Genomic DNA, 19,141 nt, shown 5'->3' with positions numbered 1-19,141 from the left:
CCTACTGCACCTTCAATTTAACAACACAACACCAGCCTTTTAAAGTCCTAAAAAAGTGTTTTTTTTAAAGATTCTAGTGTTATAGTTTCTGTTTAAACTGCACAATTTAGTGATAATGGGTGACATCATGCCAAAGAGCTTAGAATGACCAAGAGGCAACACTCAATAGAACGTTCCATTGCAACAGCAGTGCCCAGCACAGCTCTGCGATTCCGCCATTTTGGAGTGAAAGCGATCGGCTGTCCAATGGATCTTATTGATGTCTCGATGGCAAGCAGCTGCTTTGCTTTTTATTTATTTATTTAAAAAGCGCGTTAAAGCTGAGATACAACCTAAAAGACGATAATACAATACTTACTATCGCAATCATTAGCACTTTTAATAGTTTATTTTACAAACTTATAATATGCTGTTGTTCTATTGGAATTTTCATTCCAAAATAGCCGCCGCGCCATCTAGTGGTTGTTTCCCAAATCCCACTACAGTGTCACCTCTTGGTGATTCTATTCTCTGGAACTCCTAGTTATTTGTCGAATTCTGGTGATGTGTAACCCAAACTGACACAAAACCTACATATGTGACAACAGAGACAGATAAAGCTGACATAGCTCACACTAAACACCCTGCATGGATCAGTAAAGAGGACTTTAGAAGAGAAACTGCACATAACAGAAAATTAAAGTGAATGACCAGTATGTTCTATGAAGAAGAAATCTGTGTATAATGTGAAAACTCTTTATTTTGTTTAATGTTTTATCCTTCACTATATTAAAAATAATATTAATTGAATTTACTACATTTTTTAGTGTAAGTGGTTGCAAAGTATTTACACTCACCGGCCACTTTATTAGGTACAACTGTCCAACTGTTTGTTAACGCAAATTTCTAATCAGCCAATCACATGGCAGCAACTCAATGCATTTAGGCATGTAGACATGATCAAGCCCATCTGCTGCAGTTCAAACCGAGCATCAGAATGGGGAAGAAAGGTGATTTAAGTGACTTTGAATGTGGCATGGTTGTTGGTGCCAGACGGGCTGGTCTGAGTATTTCAGAAACTGCTGATATACTGGGATTTTCACGCACAACCATTTCTAGGGTTTACAGAAAATGGTCAGAAAAAGAGAAAATATCCAGTGAGAGTTCATGCCAGAGGTCAGAGGAGATTGGCCAGACTGGTTCCAGCTGATATAAAGGCAACAGTAACTCAAATAACCTTGAGGCAGATTGGCTACAGCAGCAGAAGACTACACGGGGTGCCACTGCTATCAACTAAGAGGAAGCTGAGGCGACAATTTGCACAGGCTCAGCAAAATTGGACAAAAGAAGATTTGAAAAACGTCGCCTGGTCTGATGAGTCTTGATTTCTGCAGGAACATTCGGATAGTAGGATCAGAGTTTGCCATCAACAACATGAGAGCATGGATCCATCCTGCCTTTTATCAACGGTTCAGGCTGGTGGTGGTGGTGTAATGGTGTGGGGGACATTTTCTTGGCACACTTTTTTTTAGTACCAACTGAGCATCGTGTCAACGCCACAGCCTACCAGATCTCAATCCAATAGATCATGGATGTGCAGCCGACAAATCAGTAGCAACTGCGTGATGCTATCATGTCAATATGGATAAAAATCTTTATCTAAGCCATGAAGGATTAAGGCAGTTCTAAAGCCAAAAAGGGGTCCAACCCGGTACAAGTAAGGTGTACCTAATAAAGTGGCCAGTGAGTGTATACCAACTAGTATGCCGTCAATTAGCATTTTCTCCATTAAGCACACTCATTTTAACACGATTTTGCATCTGATTAGCGTTTGTGTGTCGATGGAAGTGTAGAGGGCAGCTCCGCGAATGCAATCATCACTGCCCCTGCATTCACAGGCAGGAGACCCCTAAGGAGAGCGAGCGAGACGAGGCTGACAAGATTGGCCCTGACTGTGTATGTGTGTGTGAGTGTGTGCGTAACTCAAGAGAAAAGTCATGTGATGGCCTAGCCTGAGTTCACACGTGTATATAAACAGGCACAAATGCATAAACAGCCTTTAGAAAATGTGTGTCAGAGCAGAAAGCACAGAGAATACGCTCATGGAAAGATGTTTTGCTGCCACTTTGTTGTATGTTGATGCTATTTGAAAATTAATGTATTACATCCAGTTATATGCCTAATTGGCATATGAGATAGAATAAATACACTTAATAACAATGTGATGTTAGTTACTGTTGCCTACAATAGGAGGTGGCAATTTATTATTAACCAGGTTATTGGAGCCAGCCAATATAGCACACTGAGTGTGTGTGAATGTACAAAGAGATGCATTTACATTCCCCAGAGTTATTTCTCAACAAGCAGCGGAACTTGAATACAATTTAGTTAGTCTATATTTATAGGTACTGATTTGACACTCCAAATAATTTGTCTTCTCTTTAAACTTAATTGGAAGACACTGTGTTTGCAGAGTAGACTGCTTTCCTATGCAGGTATCGCTCTGTGCAACTGCCGCCTGTGTTGGTGACGCGTGATGTTAAGTTAACATGACAGAAGCACATAAAGTCTGCCCCCATTCTGCGCGCTTCCCTGCGGCTCAGCACGAGCCTTTAAAGGGGCAGTGCGGAGACCACTCCACAGAGCCACTTTTAGACAACACGCTGTGGACAATGACTGGTTAACACGTACAGTGCATGAACATTAAATGATGATTGCATGGACCGCTGCTTGCATCCAATGAATCATGGAGGGGGTTATTGCTTGTTAAGAATTATTAAACAGCTTTAATGTAATGATCATTGGGCTTAAAAGCTACATTTGAACTGCATTATAAATGGGTCTACTTAATGCAATATAATGCATAATGTTTAGGTCCCACATTACGTGGCCTTAACTACTATGTACTTACACTGAATCATTTGTTACAATGTACTTACTGTGGACATGCATGCTTTAGTGTTGTACTTATGACTAGGCCCACACGGAATCTGCGCGCACAGAATTCTGCAGATTTTTAGCCCATCATTATTTCTGTTTATTTAGTTGTGTAAATGTGTGTAAATCTATATTTATTCAGTTTTTAAATTACAGTAATATTTTGACTAATATGAAAATGTTCATATGATTCATTTACAATATAGTTTGTACGTTAATATTTTCTGTCTTTTAGTAGATATATTATATGAGAGACTTGCTTTGTTTAACAAATAAAGTGAATCTAATTGGATTTGCATTTTAAACATTAAATACAAGTTAAAAAGATATAATTTTTTATTTCATATATTAAGTTTTTAGTTATGATCCTCCCAAAATAATTCAGAAATCCGCAGATTTTTAGCAAAATTCTCAGCAGAAATAGCAAAAAATGTCCGCAAATTCCGTCTAGCCCTACTTATGATTGATTAAATACATACATCTGTAATTAATTTCTGTTATTACATCTGTAATTACCAATCGGCAACCTCCCGCTCTCTCTCGTGAAGCAAATACGTAACTAACTGACACTGCAATTCATCAAAATTCCGCTAGTCCTGGCTCCATAATAGAGCAGATTTCTATTGACCCCATTTTTAAAGTGGCCAACTTTACAGCAAAAAAACAGGTGTTAACAGCCTGGTGCAAAGAACAATTTTGGTTAATATTGCTAATATTACCTTTCATGACAACTGTGAGGGGGGTGAATTTTTTTATAACTCAACCGATTCCTTTATATTAGGTTTTATTAAGTCTGCATAATTAAGGGCGTGGCCACTTGAATGACAGCTAGGTCTCGCTGGTCGCAGTCACTTCGCCTTAACTGATTCCGGCTGATTAGCTGCTGAACTCAGCATATTCATCGTATTTTTGTTTTGTTTTATGTGACTTTACACAGTCAGCTGCCTTTTGGACTTATTTCTTACAATTATCAGATGACATGGCATGGTTTGTGCACTTAATTATGCTCACAAACCATTCAAGTGGCCTCCATTTCTCAGGTGAGTGAAATTATATACTTATATATCATATCTATAAAAGTATTTAGCTTATTTAAGATAATTTATCATTTATATTTTTCTTTAGAACTGTAATGCACTCCAGAATCTTACAGATTTACAAGCTGTAGGCTCTAGAACAGTCATCTGAAGCATTGTCATACAACGTTATGCCTGGATTTCCAACACAATCTCATGGCAATTCGTAACTTTTTGATTTAGTGGCTAATTCGTATGAATTCGTATGATCTAATTCGTACAATTTAGTATGATTTGCTCATCCCCCAATGACGGTTGGGTTAGGGGTGGGGTTAGGTGCCACGCCTCCTTTTTAAAATCATAGAATTTCATATGACTGAACTTGTACGTATTCGAACGAATTAGCCACTAAACTGACAAAACGTAAAATACTTACGTTTTCTCGTGAGATCAGGCTGGGATTCCATAAATAGAATCAGCATTTACTAACACAGACTATATTTGAAGTGTTTGGATGTAATTTGCATTTTCCTTCTGTAGAAAAATGTCATAAGAACAATGTTTAGTGGCTCAATGTATTACATCAGGGTTTTTTTAAAGTCTAAACACTTTATTGATATAGTGTACAACCAAGCACATGTGGTCAGAACACAAACGAGTTGCAGGTAATGAAGTATCAAGCGTTTCTCCCAAAGAAAAGTCTCTCTAAGCAAAATGCTAGCAGGAGTCTGTAGCTCCGCTCACGCTCCGCCTCTTTGCCCTTGTTTGGTATCCCCAGATCAGTGCGATCGCGCGAACAAAATGGCGACGGTTGGCCACGATTACTGGTAGCTTCTTTTGGGTTCTTCAGAAACCTATGGGTGACATCATGGACACTACGTCCATATCTTTTACAGATTATGGTAATTACACTGTTGACCATCCTTTACACCTTAATCCAACATTAAACCCTGGTCCCTAACACTACCAGTATCCCACCTCACGAGCACCAGAAGTGTTTTACGAAACATTATTAAAATGGTAAGTACATTTTAATTATATTTTGATGCAACTACATATATAGTTAGATACATTAATATAAAGTGGGACCAATGCTTATAACGCATTTAATAATGAGAGATTTTTTTTAGATATGTAGTTCGTGACAGCTGTATTAGCACAATATTAATATGATTATTTGTTTTATTGCACAGCTCTACACTACCTGACGAAAGTCTTGTCATCGATCCCATTCGGAAGAGCAACAAATAATAACTTGACTTCTAGTTGATCATTTGGAAAAGTGGCAGAAGGTAGATTTTTCAAATGAATCATCTGTTAAACTGCATCCCAATCATCACAAATACTGCAGAAGACCTATTGGAAACCGCATGGACCAAGATTCTCCTAGAAATTAGTCAAGTTTGGTGAAGAAAAAAATCATGGTTTAGTGTTAAATTCAGTACGGGGGCGTGCGAGAGATCTGCAGAGTGGATGGCAACATCAACAGCCCTCTGGGTTTGAAATGTATGAAGACATTTGTGCTGCCCATTACATTACAAATCACAGGAGAGGGCAAATTCTTCTGCAGGATAGCGCTCCTTCTCATACTTCAGCCTCCACATCAAAGTTCCTAAGCAAAGAAGGTCAAGGTGCTCCAGGATTGGCCAGTCCAGTCACCAGACATGAACATTATTGAGCATGTCTAAGGTAAGATGAAGGAGAAGGACTCTGGGAGTCCTGCAAGAACGCTTTCTTTGCCATTTCAGATTACTTTATTAATAAGTGATTTCAGTCATTGCAGAGATGTATGGATGCAGTCCTCCAAGCTCATGATAGATTCAGACACAATATTCATTCTTTTTCCACTGCACCATGACTTTATATTCTATACTGTACATTATTTCTGTTAAGCTGCCTAAGCAAATTCAGACCTTACTGTCCTAATTAAATAATGAAAAATCAAGGGTTGGTCATATTTTATTTTGGTAAAATAAGCATAATCTAAAGGCATTTGCCTCTCATATAAGCCATTTCTGATACCAAATGATCAACTAGAAGTCAAGTTTCTAATTGTTGTTCCTAAAACTTAGATGTGTGTATATATATATATATATATATATATATATATATATATATATATATATATATATATATATATATATATATATATATATATATATATATATGAAGTTGAATACTTATTTCTTTATCTGCATATACACACTCACATAAAATGATTTTTTTTACATTTTATATTACTATTTTTTTTTTTTTTTTTTTTTTTGACTTTTTTTCCCAAGTGTAGCTTTTCAGAATTATTTCACATGAAGATATTCTGAATCAACATTTTGATAACATTTTATTTGATGGTCCCTTTTGCACATTTTGTTAATTAAAAGTTGCCTTGCAACTACTTGCCAAATATTTCTCATTTGAGTATTAGTAGACTATCTGCTTAATAATTTTATTAAATTAACTTTTGTTATTTGTATTATTTTGTAGGATGTTTTTTGTCATTTTCAGTCTTTTTTTAGATATACTTTGAACATTTTTTTATTTTAGTGTTTTCCTTAATGAAAAGGAATAAAGTATGTTTAAGTTTTAATTTTAATTTTAGTAAACCATATTAATCCTGCCTCTAAACACTGCCTTTGTTGAGTCGTTCCACCCCGAAATTAATAAGCAAATTAAGAAATGTATTAATTAATATTTTGAATACAGTAAAATCTTTTACATTTTTAGAGTCATTTTGTAGCCTTTTTATTTTTTACAAATTAAGGACATTTTCCAGCAAATACTGATTAGCATAATGACATTAGTTTTATATGAATTGTTTAGTTTAACTCTACACTGTAAAAAAAAAATAAAAACTGTAAAAAATGGTCAAAAGACTGGCAGGAGGGCTTACAGAGATATTCTGTTAAATTACAGAAAATAACCAAAAAAAATACAGAACATACTTTATGGTCGACTGCCATTTTACTAATTACTGCAATTATACAGATTATTGCTGTAATTTTACAAGTCATTACTGTAAATATATATTTTTTTATTGTAATTATACAGATTAATGTGATTTTAAAGATTATTACTGTAATTATACAAGTTATTAATGCAATTATACAAATTAATTAATGTGATTATAATGATTATTACTGTATTTATGTAGGTTATTACAGTAATCAATAATGTAATTATACAGATTAACTCATGTAATTATGCATGAAATCTCTAAATATTCCATACATTTTTCTACTTTTAACATACAATTACATCAGAAAATAAATATTTTAAAGAATGATTAAAAAAGCTTAAGTACAAATAACTGCTGTTGTCATAAAACACTGTAAATATAACTATAAACCATAATATAGTTTAACAACTATTTTTAGGATATGTAGGTTAAACTCTAAAACAATTTGCTTGAAAAAAACTAAAATTGTTATATATCGAATTGTTTATTTCTTTTTTTTTTTACAAATAACACATTTGGTCATCGTTTAACAACAAAAACAAGGTTGGTGTCATGTGAGGATGAAGTGGTTACAAATTATTAGAAATTGTAAATTGTAAATCAAAGTTAAGTTGTCTTTCAAAGTCTGTACACTTTCTATTTATGTAAAAGAAAAGAGAAAATAAATATTGTAAATTAATGGAATGTGATGCAACGATTTACATCTTTCCGATTGGCTACTTCTGCCTGTGGACTGTTTATCTAATGAGGGGGAGGAGCTTGCTGCTCAAACAATATGCAGATTCTGACGTGAAGCAGCAGCAGCTCTGTGTTTCATGTGTTTTAATAACATTATTGTCCCACATCAGGTATGAAATGTTTAAATTGTTATCAGAATGTGTTGAATATACGTCAGGGATATGAAAGCAACAAGTGTCATCTATTAAAATAGCTTGATAGTGTATATAAATACATATAAGACTTTGTATTAACTGTATGTGTGCCATACGCTCTGCAATGTAATTCTAACGGCAACAGTGATCATTTAAATGTCAACGGAAGAAACGGTCGAGTGATTGTATAATATATGTATCAACATAACAACTAACAAAAGGAATATAGTTACAAAGTGATTACAAAGTCACAAAGTGATATTTCAACTCCCATTTTTTAATATATATAAAGAGAAATACGTGTGTAAGTCGGTAATATGACTGTGTATGTTATATGACAATTAAATTGCGAATAGTTTGTTTATGGAGAATTCTATAATGACTGTATAGTAATGTGTAACAGTAATGTGCAGGAAATATGTATGTAAATATTTTTTAATATAAAAATATACATTATATATATATTACACACACACATATATATATATATATATATATATATATATATATATATATATATATATATATATATATATATATATATATATATATATATATATATATATATATATAATCTGTGAAGATGTTTATATGTTTATATGTGAAAGCATATAGTTAAGTGCGTTCATTTTAAAAAACAATTCACAGACTCTGACGAGAAGCAGCAGCAGCTCTGTGTTTCGTGTGTTTTTATAACATCATTGTCACTCATCGGTGAGGGCGCTACAAGGACAACAAAGTTGAGAATCAAATAGCAGTTTATTAAGAGAATCATCTTGCAATTAAAGATTGAAACAGGAACAAACAAGTGCACAGATGATCCCAAGCGTAAAGGCAGCAAACAAAATAACAAAGTAAAGGGGTCAAATGCGGAAAGGCAAGGTGAAACGCGTTGTAATGCTCACTGAACAGTTTAAGACTCAGCAACGATGTGTCTGTGTGAGCTGAGTTTATATTTCTTGAAATCAGTCCATAACGATCTTCTGACTGTGTGTGTAATCAGTCAGAATTAGGAACCTGGGTGTGCGAGGTGCATGCTGGGAGTTGTAGTTTGTTAAATTATAGTAGTTTGTAATTTTCCAGCGATCCACAGCCGCTAGATCACTGATCGTAGAATCAGCATAGAAACATTGTTAGAGTAGCCAAATATTTTATAGTTTACAGTGAATGCATTATATGCAGCCAATGAATAGGCTATTATTTAACTTCACATTAATCTTCATTTGATTACTATCTTCACTAAAAACAATTTGACTGAATTTTTGTTTCCCCATTTTTACAGGAATAATTTGTAAATATTAATGTAAAATTACATGTTACTCTCTAAAAATACAGAACATTTCCTTTAAAAGAAAAACAGAAAAATAACGTATTACCAAAATACAAGCAATAACTGTAAATTTAATGTTAGAATTTTTTTATTACAGAAAATATCTGTACAACAGGTATTTTAATGTATAATTAAAAAAACGGATAATTCTGTAAAAAAAAATACAGACAATTACCTCTAAAATAACGTTTATTGTAGTTTAATTTAAAATTAGAGAGAGCATTCTTCAAAATATCTTCTTTTGTGTTCAACAAAAGAAAGAAACTCATGCAGATTTAAAACCACATGAGGGTGAGTAAATGATGAGGTCATGTTCATTTTTGGGTGAACTATCTCTTTAAGCAGAGGGAGCCCAGAGGAGTCTTTGTAAAGCAGCTTCCACAGGCCCTTCCTCCACTACTACTGACTGGGTACTTCGCCCACGCCGTGCTGGATCGCTTTTTGCCACATGACAACCCTGTTGCTGTGGTAACAACGTGTTCCTTGAGGATATTGATTTTGCTTTAGCAATACAGCTTCTCCTTTTAATATTTAAAATCTCTCTCTCTCTCTCTCTCTCAAATGAACACATCTCAAGCTGGTATTGTCTGCTTTCTATAATGAAGCACTTTAAAGTCTTTATGTGTGTCTAAAGTTAGCATGGCATTATATTCAGGTTCACGTTTATTGAGCTATAGCGCCATCTTGAGATGAGATCAGAGAAGCACTTATAGTCTAGAAGAAGTTTGTTATATAATATACACTCACCGGCCACTTTATTAGGTACACATCTCAGACTGGTTTCTTGAACATGACAATGAGTTCACTGTACTCAAATGGCCTCCACAGTCACCAGAGCTCAATCCAATAGAGCACCTTTGGGATGTGGTGGAACGGGAGATGCACATCATGGATGTGTAGCCGACAAATCTGCATGAACTGCGTGATGCTATCATGTCAATATGGACCAAAATCTCTGAGGAATATTTCCAGTACCTTGTTGAATCTATGTCACTAAGGATTAAGGCAGTTCTGAAGGCAAAAGGGGGTCCAACCCGGTATTAGTAAGGTGTACCTAATATAGTGGCCAGTGAGTGTATTCTACTCATGAAAAGAGCAGTAATCAAGATGAAACAGTATTTGCAGCTAATTTCATCGTAACATTTTAGTTTAGGTTACAATGCTACACGCTAATAACTATTGGCTTATTAACTGCCTATTATTAAGCTATGAACTGTTCATTAGTAGTTATAAAGTATGATCTTATTCTGCATCCCTAATCTTACCCAAAACCTAAACCCAACTTCTACCTTACTAACTATTAATAAACAGCTAATCAGTAATTTAATAAGCTAGTGGTGCTAGTTAATGGTTTACTGTGATTTGTGACCTAAACTAAAGTTTTAGCAATTTTATTTATCCATGTTTCTGGCAGCGTCTCAAAGTCAAACCACAATGAACTTTGACAGAGAACTCTTGAACAAAAATAGCTGACCTTTAACCGAGAAACAAATAAATAAATTGAACACAATGACAGTCACACCTGTATGCCTCAATGGATGTCTATTATTTTTAAATGAATAACTGAAAATCTACAGAGGTTGGTGGCTGATGTCGTCTTTAGATGAATTTATGTACAATGAAATAAGTCAGAGTTATCTTTATGAACTAAATGATCATTATCAGAACATTTTCGTAATAACCATACTACGGCGTTTGCACTTTTCTTAATGATTAAAGGGATAGTTCATGCAAAAAATTTAAATGTAGTCACTATTTACTCTTCCTTAAGTGGTTCCAAACTTTTATTAGTTTCTTTCTTCTGTTGAATACAAAAGAAGATGTTTTGAAAATGTTACAAACCTGTAGCAATTGACGTGCAAAAACAAATATTATGGAAGTCGATGGTTACAGATTACAACATTTTTTTTGTGTTCAACAGAAGAAAGAAACTCATAAAGGTTTGTGACAAGCGAAAGGTAAATAAATGATGACAGAATTATCCTTTTCATCTTATTAAATGAGTAGAGGTGCATTATGTCAGATTTTATGTAAATTAAGTAGAATTGAATACTGCTGCTTTACAAGTCTTACATTGATTGTGGCTCAATAATTTACATTACATAAAAACGGTAAAGAGATTTTATGGTTAATACTTGATCTTTGTGGAGGCCACAAAATTAATCTATAAATTACTTTTTAAAGACTTTAAATATAGTGCAAATATTTATTATATATTATGATTTAAGTCAGCTGTCATCTAATCCATCCTCTGCACTTCAATCACCGTCTGGTTCGGCTCAGCTGCCAAAACCGACCTCCGTAGACTACAGCGAATAGTCCGGAGTGCTGAACGAATCACTGGCACAACCCTTCCTACACTTCAAGAACTGTACTCTTCCGGAGTGAGTAAAAGGGCTCGCAAAATCACTCTGGATGCCTCGCACCCAGCATACTTCCTGTTCGAACTGTTACCGTCTGGTCGGCGCTTCAGAGCACCAAGCACAAAAACAGTCAGACACAGGAAAAGTTTCTTTCCTCGGGCCATCTACCTCATGAACAGTTAAATACTCCCCTTCTGTGCAATAAACGTGCAATACTTTCTCATACGCACTTGTACAGAGCACCTTATATCAATATACAATGCAATACTTTCTCCATACGCATTTGTGCACAGCACCTTATAACCTGTATATTTATAACAAATCTGTACATATAATTCAACATCCAGATTTTTTGACTAACTGCATCTCTGTTTAATGTTTATCATATTTCTTTTTTAAAACTCAATAAATAAATAAAACTGATTCTGATTTATTCTTTATTACAATTAATATTATTTAAATAGTTTCTCTTCACTATATCCTATATAGGAAATTAAAGTGTTACTTTCAGTTATTAAAAGAATAGTTCACTCAAAATTAAAACATTCTCATGAGTTTCTCTCTTCTGTTAAACACAAAACAAGATCATTTGAAGGAAGTAAAAAACCTGTAACCATTGACATCCATAGCAGGAAAAACAAATGCTACGGAAGTCAATGGTTACAGGTTTTCAGCTTTCTTCAAAATATCTTCCTTTGTGTTCAACAGAAGAACTCATAAAGGTTGGAAACAGTAAAGGGTGTGTAAAGGGTAAAGGGTGAGTAAACAAGTAAACAAGTAAAGGGTGAGTAAATGATGACAGACTTTTGCTTTTTGGGTAAACTATCCATTTAATTACTCACCCTCATGCCGTTCCAATCCTCTAAGACCTTTATTCATCTTCAGAAACACAAATTAACATATTTTGGATGAAATCCAATAGCTCTCTGACCCTCCATAGATAGCACCCATCTTTAGATGTTGAAAGTCCAGAAAAAAAGCCAAAAACATTGTCAAAATGTAAACATAGGAAGCTCCAAGAACACTTTGGTGTGTCAAAAAAAGTGTAAATCCACTTTGTCAACGTCCGATGAGCTCTTGTATTTTATCTAAAATATCCTAATTTGTGTTGTGAAGGTGAACAAAGCTCTCAGGGGATAGGAATGACATGAGGTTGAGTAATTCATGATAGAATTTTAATTTTTGGGTAAATTAATTCTTTAAATTAGTTCCAGGACAGTTTTGGGATAAACGATTTGATTCGATTTTCACTGACCTGTGACTATGTTCTCTGCGAGTACATTGACCTGCACCTCGACCGAGTGTTTGGAAGTATAGGTAATCTCAGCACTGACATGAGCTACTTCACCAATGAACATAGGGTGCAGAAAGTCTGTCCGCTCCACTCGGGCCAAAGCTGCTAAGCAGCGATCCTATTCAACAACAAGAACAAAAAAGAAACATTATTATTTAGTTGCACTTAAATAACCCCTCCATGCATGTATAGATGTTTTTTAAGTGATAGTTCACACAATATTTTGAATTTCCTCAACATTTTTTTTCACTGAAGTGGTTATAAACTTACATTTCTTTTTTCTGTTGAACACAATAAAGCACCCATTGACATCCATAGAAGGATTAAAGAAGTACTATGGGAGACAATGGCTGCTTTTTCCCAACATTCTTCAGTATATCTTCCTTTGTGTCCAACAGAAGAAGAAAACTCAAACAGGTTTGGAACAAATGGAGGAAGGGTAAATGATAGAATTTTCATTTTGTGTGAACTAAAATTGTGCTCCAAATATATGCTGCCCTCTACTGGTTACAGTAAACAATGGACGTTTCAACCTAAAGGGGTGAACCCAACGTCAAATTAGTAGTATATACAGATTTTAAGGATTTTCAAAAAGCTTAAACACCTTTCAAAAAATTACAGGACACCTTATGCATAAAAACATAATGTAAATACATTGTGAATTAATATTTTAATGAAAATATGTGAAATAAAGCAAATGATTTCCCCCCTCAGTAAAATATTTCTGAAGACATTTTATGAGATTTGCTTATCCAACAACCATATTCATCATACTTACATCTTTAACAAGATCCCCTCTTCTAGAAATCTCACACAACATAATATCTTATTAATAAATGTAATAAAATGGCGGTTCCAATGTTATAAGCCTGGAATTCAAAATTGTACCTACAACCGTCTAGTGTAAGAAATTGTAAGAAACAAGAATACAAAAATACACAGAAAAGGTATAAACCCTAGTAGCAACCAAAAATAGAAAACAGAACAAAAAAAAACTAAAAATAATGTAAGGGATAATCTAAATTACAATATAACATTTTAAAGTATCTAAAAGCATGATCACAGTCACGTACCAAAGGTCTCATAGAATAGAGAAAGCTGAATATTATAGAAAAGAAACAATACTATAAGATACACATATCGATTTTAACGCTTTAACTTTGCTGGAGGTAGAGATTGTGTCCAAGTAATATTCCAAATCCTCACAAAAATTAAGAAACAGGGGCTTTACAGACAAAAAAATCTGTTTGTGGGGAAGAGCAACTCACCCCAGATTGAGTATTGCAGTGGCGTGTGCCAATGATGCATCCGGCTTCCTCAATCATTTTCAAGATAGTCCCACCATGAACATTACCAACAATGTTGGCATCATCAGGTCGCATAATCCTGGAGGAATAAAGAAAAAAAAACATATTTGATATATAAATTTGCGATACATCTCTAGTTTTTACAGCGATACACAATTAATCGATTTTTTATTGTGCATTAGTAATTTACAAATGCAGCAAAACAGGCAACAAACTAAAATTCCAAAGATAATTGAAATTCAAATTAAAAAAAACACAAAACAAAAAGAAATCGAAGACATCCACAAGACGCCAAAAACAGATTCATTATAGCTTACAATAGACAGAGCTTTTACTTTTTTTACAGCTTTGAGAGACTTTACTAACAGAGTAAGTTCGTTGACAAAAACCTTGTATAAAGGAGGGGATTTTGAAAGTCTATTTGTAGATAAAAAAAATTACCATTTAAAATAATAAAATTAACAAAATTGTTAATTTTTTTATCACCATTTACAAAATAACAAATTATTTCTCTATTTTAGCAGAATAATTAGAAAAACTGTATTTCCAAAATAATTGAACACTCTGATGATCAACAAATAAGTGACATAAGGATTTCTCACTGTCTTTACAAAATGAACATTCTTTCTCAATGTCGGAAAAACTGGAGAGTAACAAGTTTGTGGTAGGCATGGGCTGGTATAAGATCCTGACGGTATGATAACCTTGGATAAAATACTATGAAGCCATGATAGCCATCCTATTTTAGCATACCATCAGAATCTTATACAGACCCATGCTATAATAACCTATTTCACTATACTCTATATACATCGAAAGCTACAGCCATTCCTATAGTCAGTAAATCAAACTGATATGTTCTTAGAGTGTATAAAAAACACTCCAAATTAAACATTTAAAAGGAAAATGAAATGGTTGGTTGCATCATAAAAGACAGAAATATTCAAGCGCATGACAGTGACACAAAATAAACTGCCAGTAAAACAGACACCATTACATCTACAACCAGTTTGGCAAGAAATTCTGAACAGCCAAGACCTTTTAACCTAAGACATAACAAGTTTATATTAAATGTCTTATAAACTTGAAACCAAAATGGTGCCAAGTAAACTCTACTGAACATAGCAATCAATGTCAAACCATGTATTACAAACACACAAACACTGTAAGTTATGTAAAACCATGTACATCCACATCTGTATAAGTCTTTTTGTAAACTCTACCTGCTGAGTTCATACTGGGAAGCCATCACTTCTGATATTATACAACTTGAGAAGTTCCCAACACAACCGTGACTATCAGCTACAGTAGCGTTCTTTCATTCATTTCCTTCATCACTAACACACATCCCTTATGACATCATCATTTTCACCACTAGTGTGATGAGTTTCCCTGACTCAGACTCCGCCTACGTTCATTCAAATTCCATGGGCCTGCAGTCAGCTCTAGAAATGACAGTATTCACACTTTTGTCCTGAGTATAGATCTTATTTATACACTGTAAAACCCGAAAAGTTAAGGTAACTCAAACCATTTGAGGAAACTGATTGCAACAAACCATTTAAGTTCAAAAATCTAATCCTAATGAGTACTGTGAACTTAATCCATTTGAGTAAACGAAGCAATTTGAGCACAGTAAAACCCAACAAATGAAGAGAACTGAGTACTGTAAAACCCAATATGTTAAGGCAACTCAAACTATTTGAGGAAACCGATTGCTACCAGCCATTTGAGTTAAAAAAAACTGATCTGGTACTGTGAACTTACATTCAAGTTGAAGTAATGAGGTATTTAATTAACTCATTATCTTTAACACTGAGTTCAAAACTCTTTTCAAATTAGTACAATTAACTTTCAGTCAATTTTGAGTTAACTACACTCATTTCATTTGATAAAGTTGTATGTTGGGTTTTACAGTGTATAAATTAACTGACGTTAACAGAACTAATATTCTGTGTACCCAAAATTGTTCAACTATACTTTAAAAACAGTTTGACTGAACACTGAGTGAACATGTATTTAATATTTACGAGTAAACAGTGCTTTGCAAATGCAGATGGCCCACATTTGTGATGATACAATACCTGGTACAATAAGCAGTTATTCATATATCATTAATTTGAATATTTTAATAATTAAAAGTTCACTGAACATTTATTTTACTGCTAATGCCACTGCTGTGATAAACCACTCCAATAAAATACATTACACTTAATTTACCATGGGGAAGATGGTTTAATTGTATCCTATAGTAGTTTGTTTCAATATCCCTTGTGTGTGGAAAAAAATAGAGGAAAAAAGGGCATGAAATTATTTGTTTATTACACACCATTACAAATGCCACCTTGACAAAAAATACTTCAAAATTAAGAAACAGTCTAAAACAGTAATAAAAGTGTTTATTGTATTTAGAAAAATCAGGAAATTCTACACTCTAAAAAACATTTAGTTGATTTTACTTTTAAAAAAAAAGTGAGTACACCCATTGCCTTAAAGTTCTAAAGTACAATTGAAGTCAGAATTATTACCTCCCTGTTAATTTTGTCCCCTAATTTCTGATAACGGAGAGATTTTTTCCAACACATTTCTAAACATAATAGTTTTAATAACTAATTTCTACTAACTGATTTCTTTTATCTTTCAAGAGTTCCCACTTAGCTCACGATTTATACATAGCTTGTTTGGCGTGCTGTCCCGGGAGAGAGCCCTGAGCTCAAGGGATCCTCGAGCCCAGGGCTCCCTCCTTTCACAGGGCGAGGGGAGACTGAGCTCAGGTCGATCTTAACTCCCCCACTGCTGAGGTCAAGGTGAACTTCCTGAGAGTAAGACATTAGAAAAAAGATTTAGGCTTATTTTATCTATAATATAAAGCACATTTGGATGGTGGGAGGAAACCGGGGAACCTGAGGGGAAACCCACGCGGACACGGGGAGAACATGCAAACTCCGCACAGAAACACCAGATGGCCCAGTGAAGACCCAACGCCATTGGTATTCTTGCTGTGAGGCAACAGTGCTATTCACTGGGCCACCGTGCTGCCCATTCTGGATAAAGGTGGAAGAAGGGGAGGAGGGGGTTTCTTCCAGACGAAGATAGTTGTAGAGAGGAAATGAGGATATATATAGTGACTTGGGATCCTTGATTGGAGGATCATGATTAACTAATGTGGACCAGCTGGGTTAATCATGAGCACATGCTCCTCTCGAAATTAGTTTAAAATTAAACTTCATTTGCCATGATGATAGTAAATAATATTTGACTAGATATTTTTCAAGACACTTCTATACAGCTTAAAGTGATGTTTAAAGGCTTAACTAGGTTAATAAGTTTAACTAGGCAGGTTAGGGTAATTAGGTTATTAAGTTATTGTATAATGATGGTTTGTTCTGTAGACTATCAATACACACACACACATATATATATGTATATATATACACACATATACACATATACACACATATATATACATATAGCTTAAAGGGGCTAATAATTTTGACCTTAATTTGTTTTTAAATATTAAAAATTAAAAACTGATTTTATTGTAGCCAAAATAAAACAAATAAGACGTTCTCCAGGAAGAACAAAATATTATCAGACATACTGTGAAAATTTCCTTGCTCTGTTTGGGAAATATTTAAAAAAAAATCAAAAATCAAAGGGGGGCTAATAATTCTGACCTCAACTGTATGTTCCAATTGTTATGACAATTAATGGTTACAGGTTTCCAGCTTTCCTTAAAATAACTTGTTTTGTGTTCAACAGAAGAAAGAAACTCATAAAGATTGGAAACAAGTAAAGGGTGAGTAAATGATTTTTTTTATTACATTTTTGCATGAACTCTCCATTTAATTACTCCCCCTTGTGTCATTCCAATATTCTGAGACCTTCGTTCAACTTCGGAAAAACTAATTAACATATTTTAGATGAAATTTGAGAGCTCTCTGACACTCCATAGACAGCAAATGTCTCAAGATGTTCAATGTTCAGTAAAACAAAGCAAAAACATTTCAAAATTTGACTTCAAATGTAATCATGTGTGTAAAAACAACTTCGTTAATGCTCTTGAACGTCATCTAAAATATTGTAATTTGTGTTGTGATGATGAGTAAAGGTCTCAAGGGATTGGAATGACACAACGGTGAGTAATTATTGACAGAATTTCAATTTTTTAGTGAACTGATGCTTTAAATATGTCCCAGGACCATTTTGGGGCGAACTAATCGATTATATTTTCACTGACCTGTGACTACGTTCTCTGCGAGTACATTGACCTGCGCCTCGACCAAAATTCTACACTGTAAAAAGCAATTAGTTGATTTCACTTCAAAAATTGAGTACACCCATTGCCTTAAACAGGGTTCATACACATTTTAACTACTAAAATTCCATAAATTTTCCATGATTTTATCAAGACTTTCAAGTAAATTTTTATGACCTAACGTTTCATGCAATGTGCGTGGTAAAAACAATACATGTTAAAAATTATTACAGCACACAAAAAAACACACTGCAATCTATTTATGTTCCATTAATATTTATTCATTCATTTTATTTTCGGCTTAGTCCCTTTATTAATCAGGGGTCGCCACAGCGGAATGAACCGCCAACTTATCCAGCATATGTTTTACCCAGCGGATGCCCTTCCAGCTGCAACCCATCACTGGGAAACATCCATACACACTCATTCACACACATACACTACGGACAATTGTAGCTTACTCAATTCACCCATAGCGCATGTGTTTAGACTGTGGGGGAAACCGGAGCACCTGGAGGAAACCCATGGCAAACTCCACACAGAAATGCCAACTGACCCAGCCGAGGCTCGAATCAGCAACCTTCTTGCTGTGAAGCGATTGCGCTACCCACTGCGCCACAGTGACATCCTATTTATATTTATATCTATGTAAAATTCATTTAGATAATGCTTAAACCACACTAATAATGTGAGAGTATGAGATTGGCCAAGGACAAAAAAGAAGTAAAGTCAACTAACCTATATTCAAGTATACAGATATCTGTTTTCCATGACTTTTCCAAAACTTTGTGGGTTTTCCATGACTTTTCCAAAACTTTTCCAGGCCTGG

The 19,141-nt window shown here is 34.4% G+C and overlaps 1 protein-coding gene across 1 annotated transcript in view; it reads right to left on the bottom strand.

Annotated features, from left to right (window-relative positions):
• Nucleotides 1-19,141, bottom strand: part of acot7 (acyl-CoA thioesterase 7) — a 104,677-nt gene that overhangs the window by 81,011 nt on the left and 4,525 nt on the right. Inside the window, exons 2-3 of the mRNA XM_056464292.1 lie at nt 14,016-14,133; nt 12,709-12,865 (exon numbers count right to left, since the gene is read on the bottom strand). Coding sequence (XP_056320267.1) covers nt 12,709-12,865; nt 14,016-14,133 — 275 coding nt within the window. The remainder of the gene's footprint in view (nt 1-12,708; nt 12,866-14,015; nt 14,134-19,141) is intronic.

The sequence above is a fragment of the Danio aesculapii genome, chromosome 8, assembly GCF_903798145.1.
Source record: "Danio aesculapii chromosome 8, fDanAes4.1, whole genome shotgun sequence".
In the NCBI taxonomy this organism is placed as follows: Eukaryota; Metazoa; Chordata; class Actinopteri; order Cypriniformes; family Danionidae; genus Danio; species Danio aesculapii.
The sequence above is the reverse complement of the archived record's forward strand: the minus strand, read 5'-3'. Positions and strand labels throughout refer to the sequence as shown.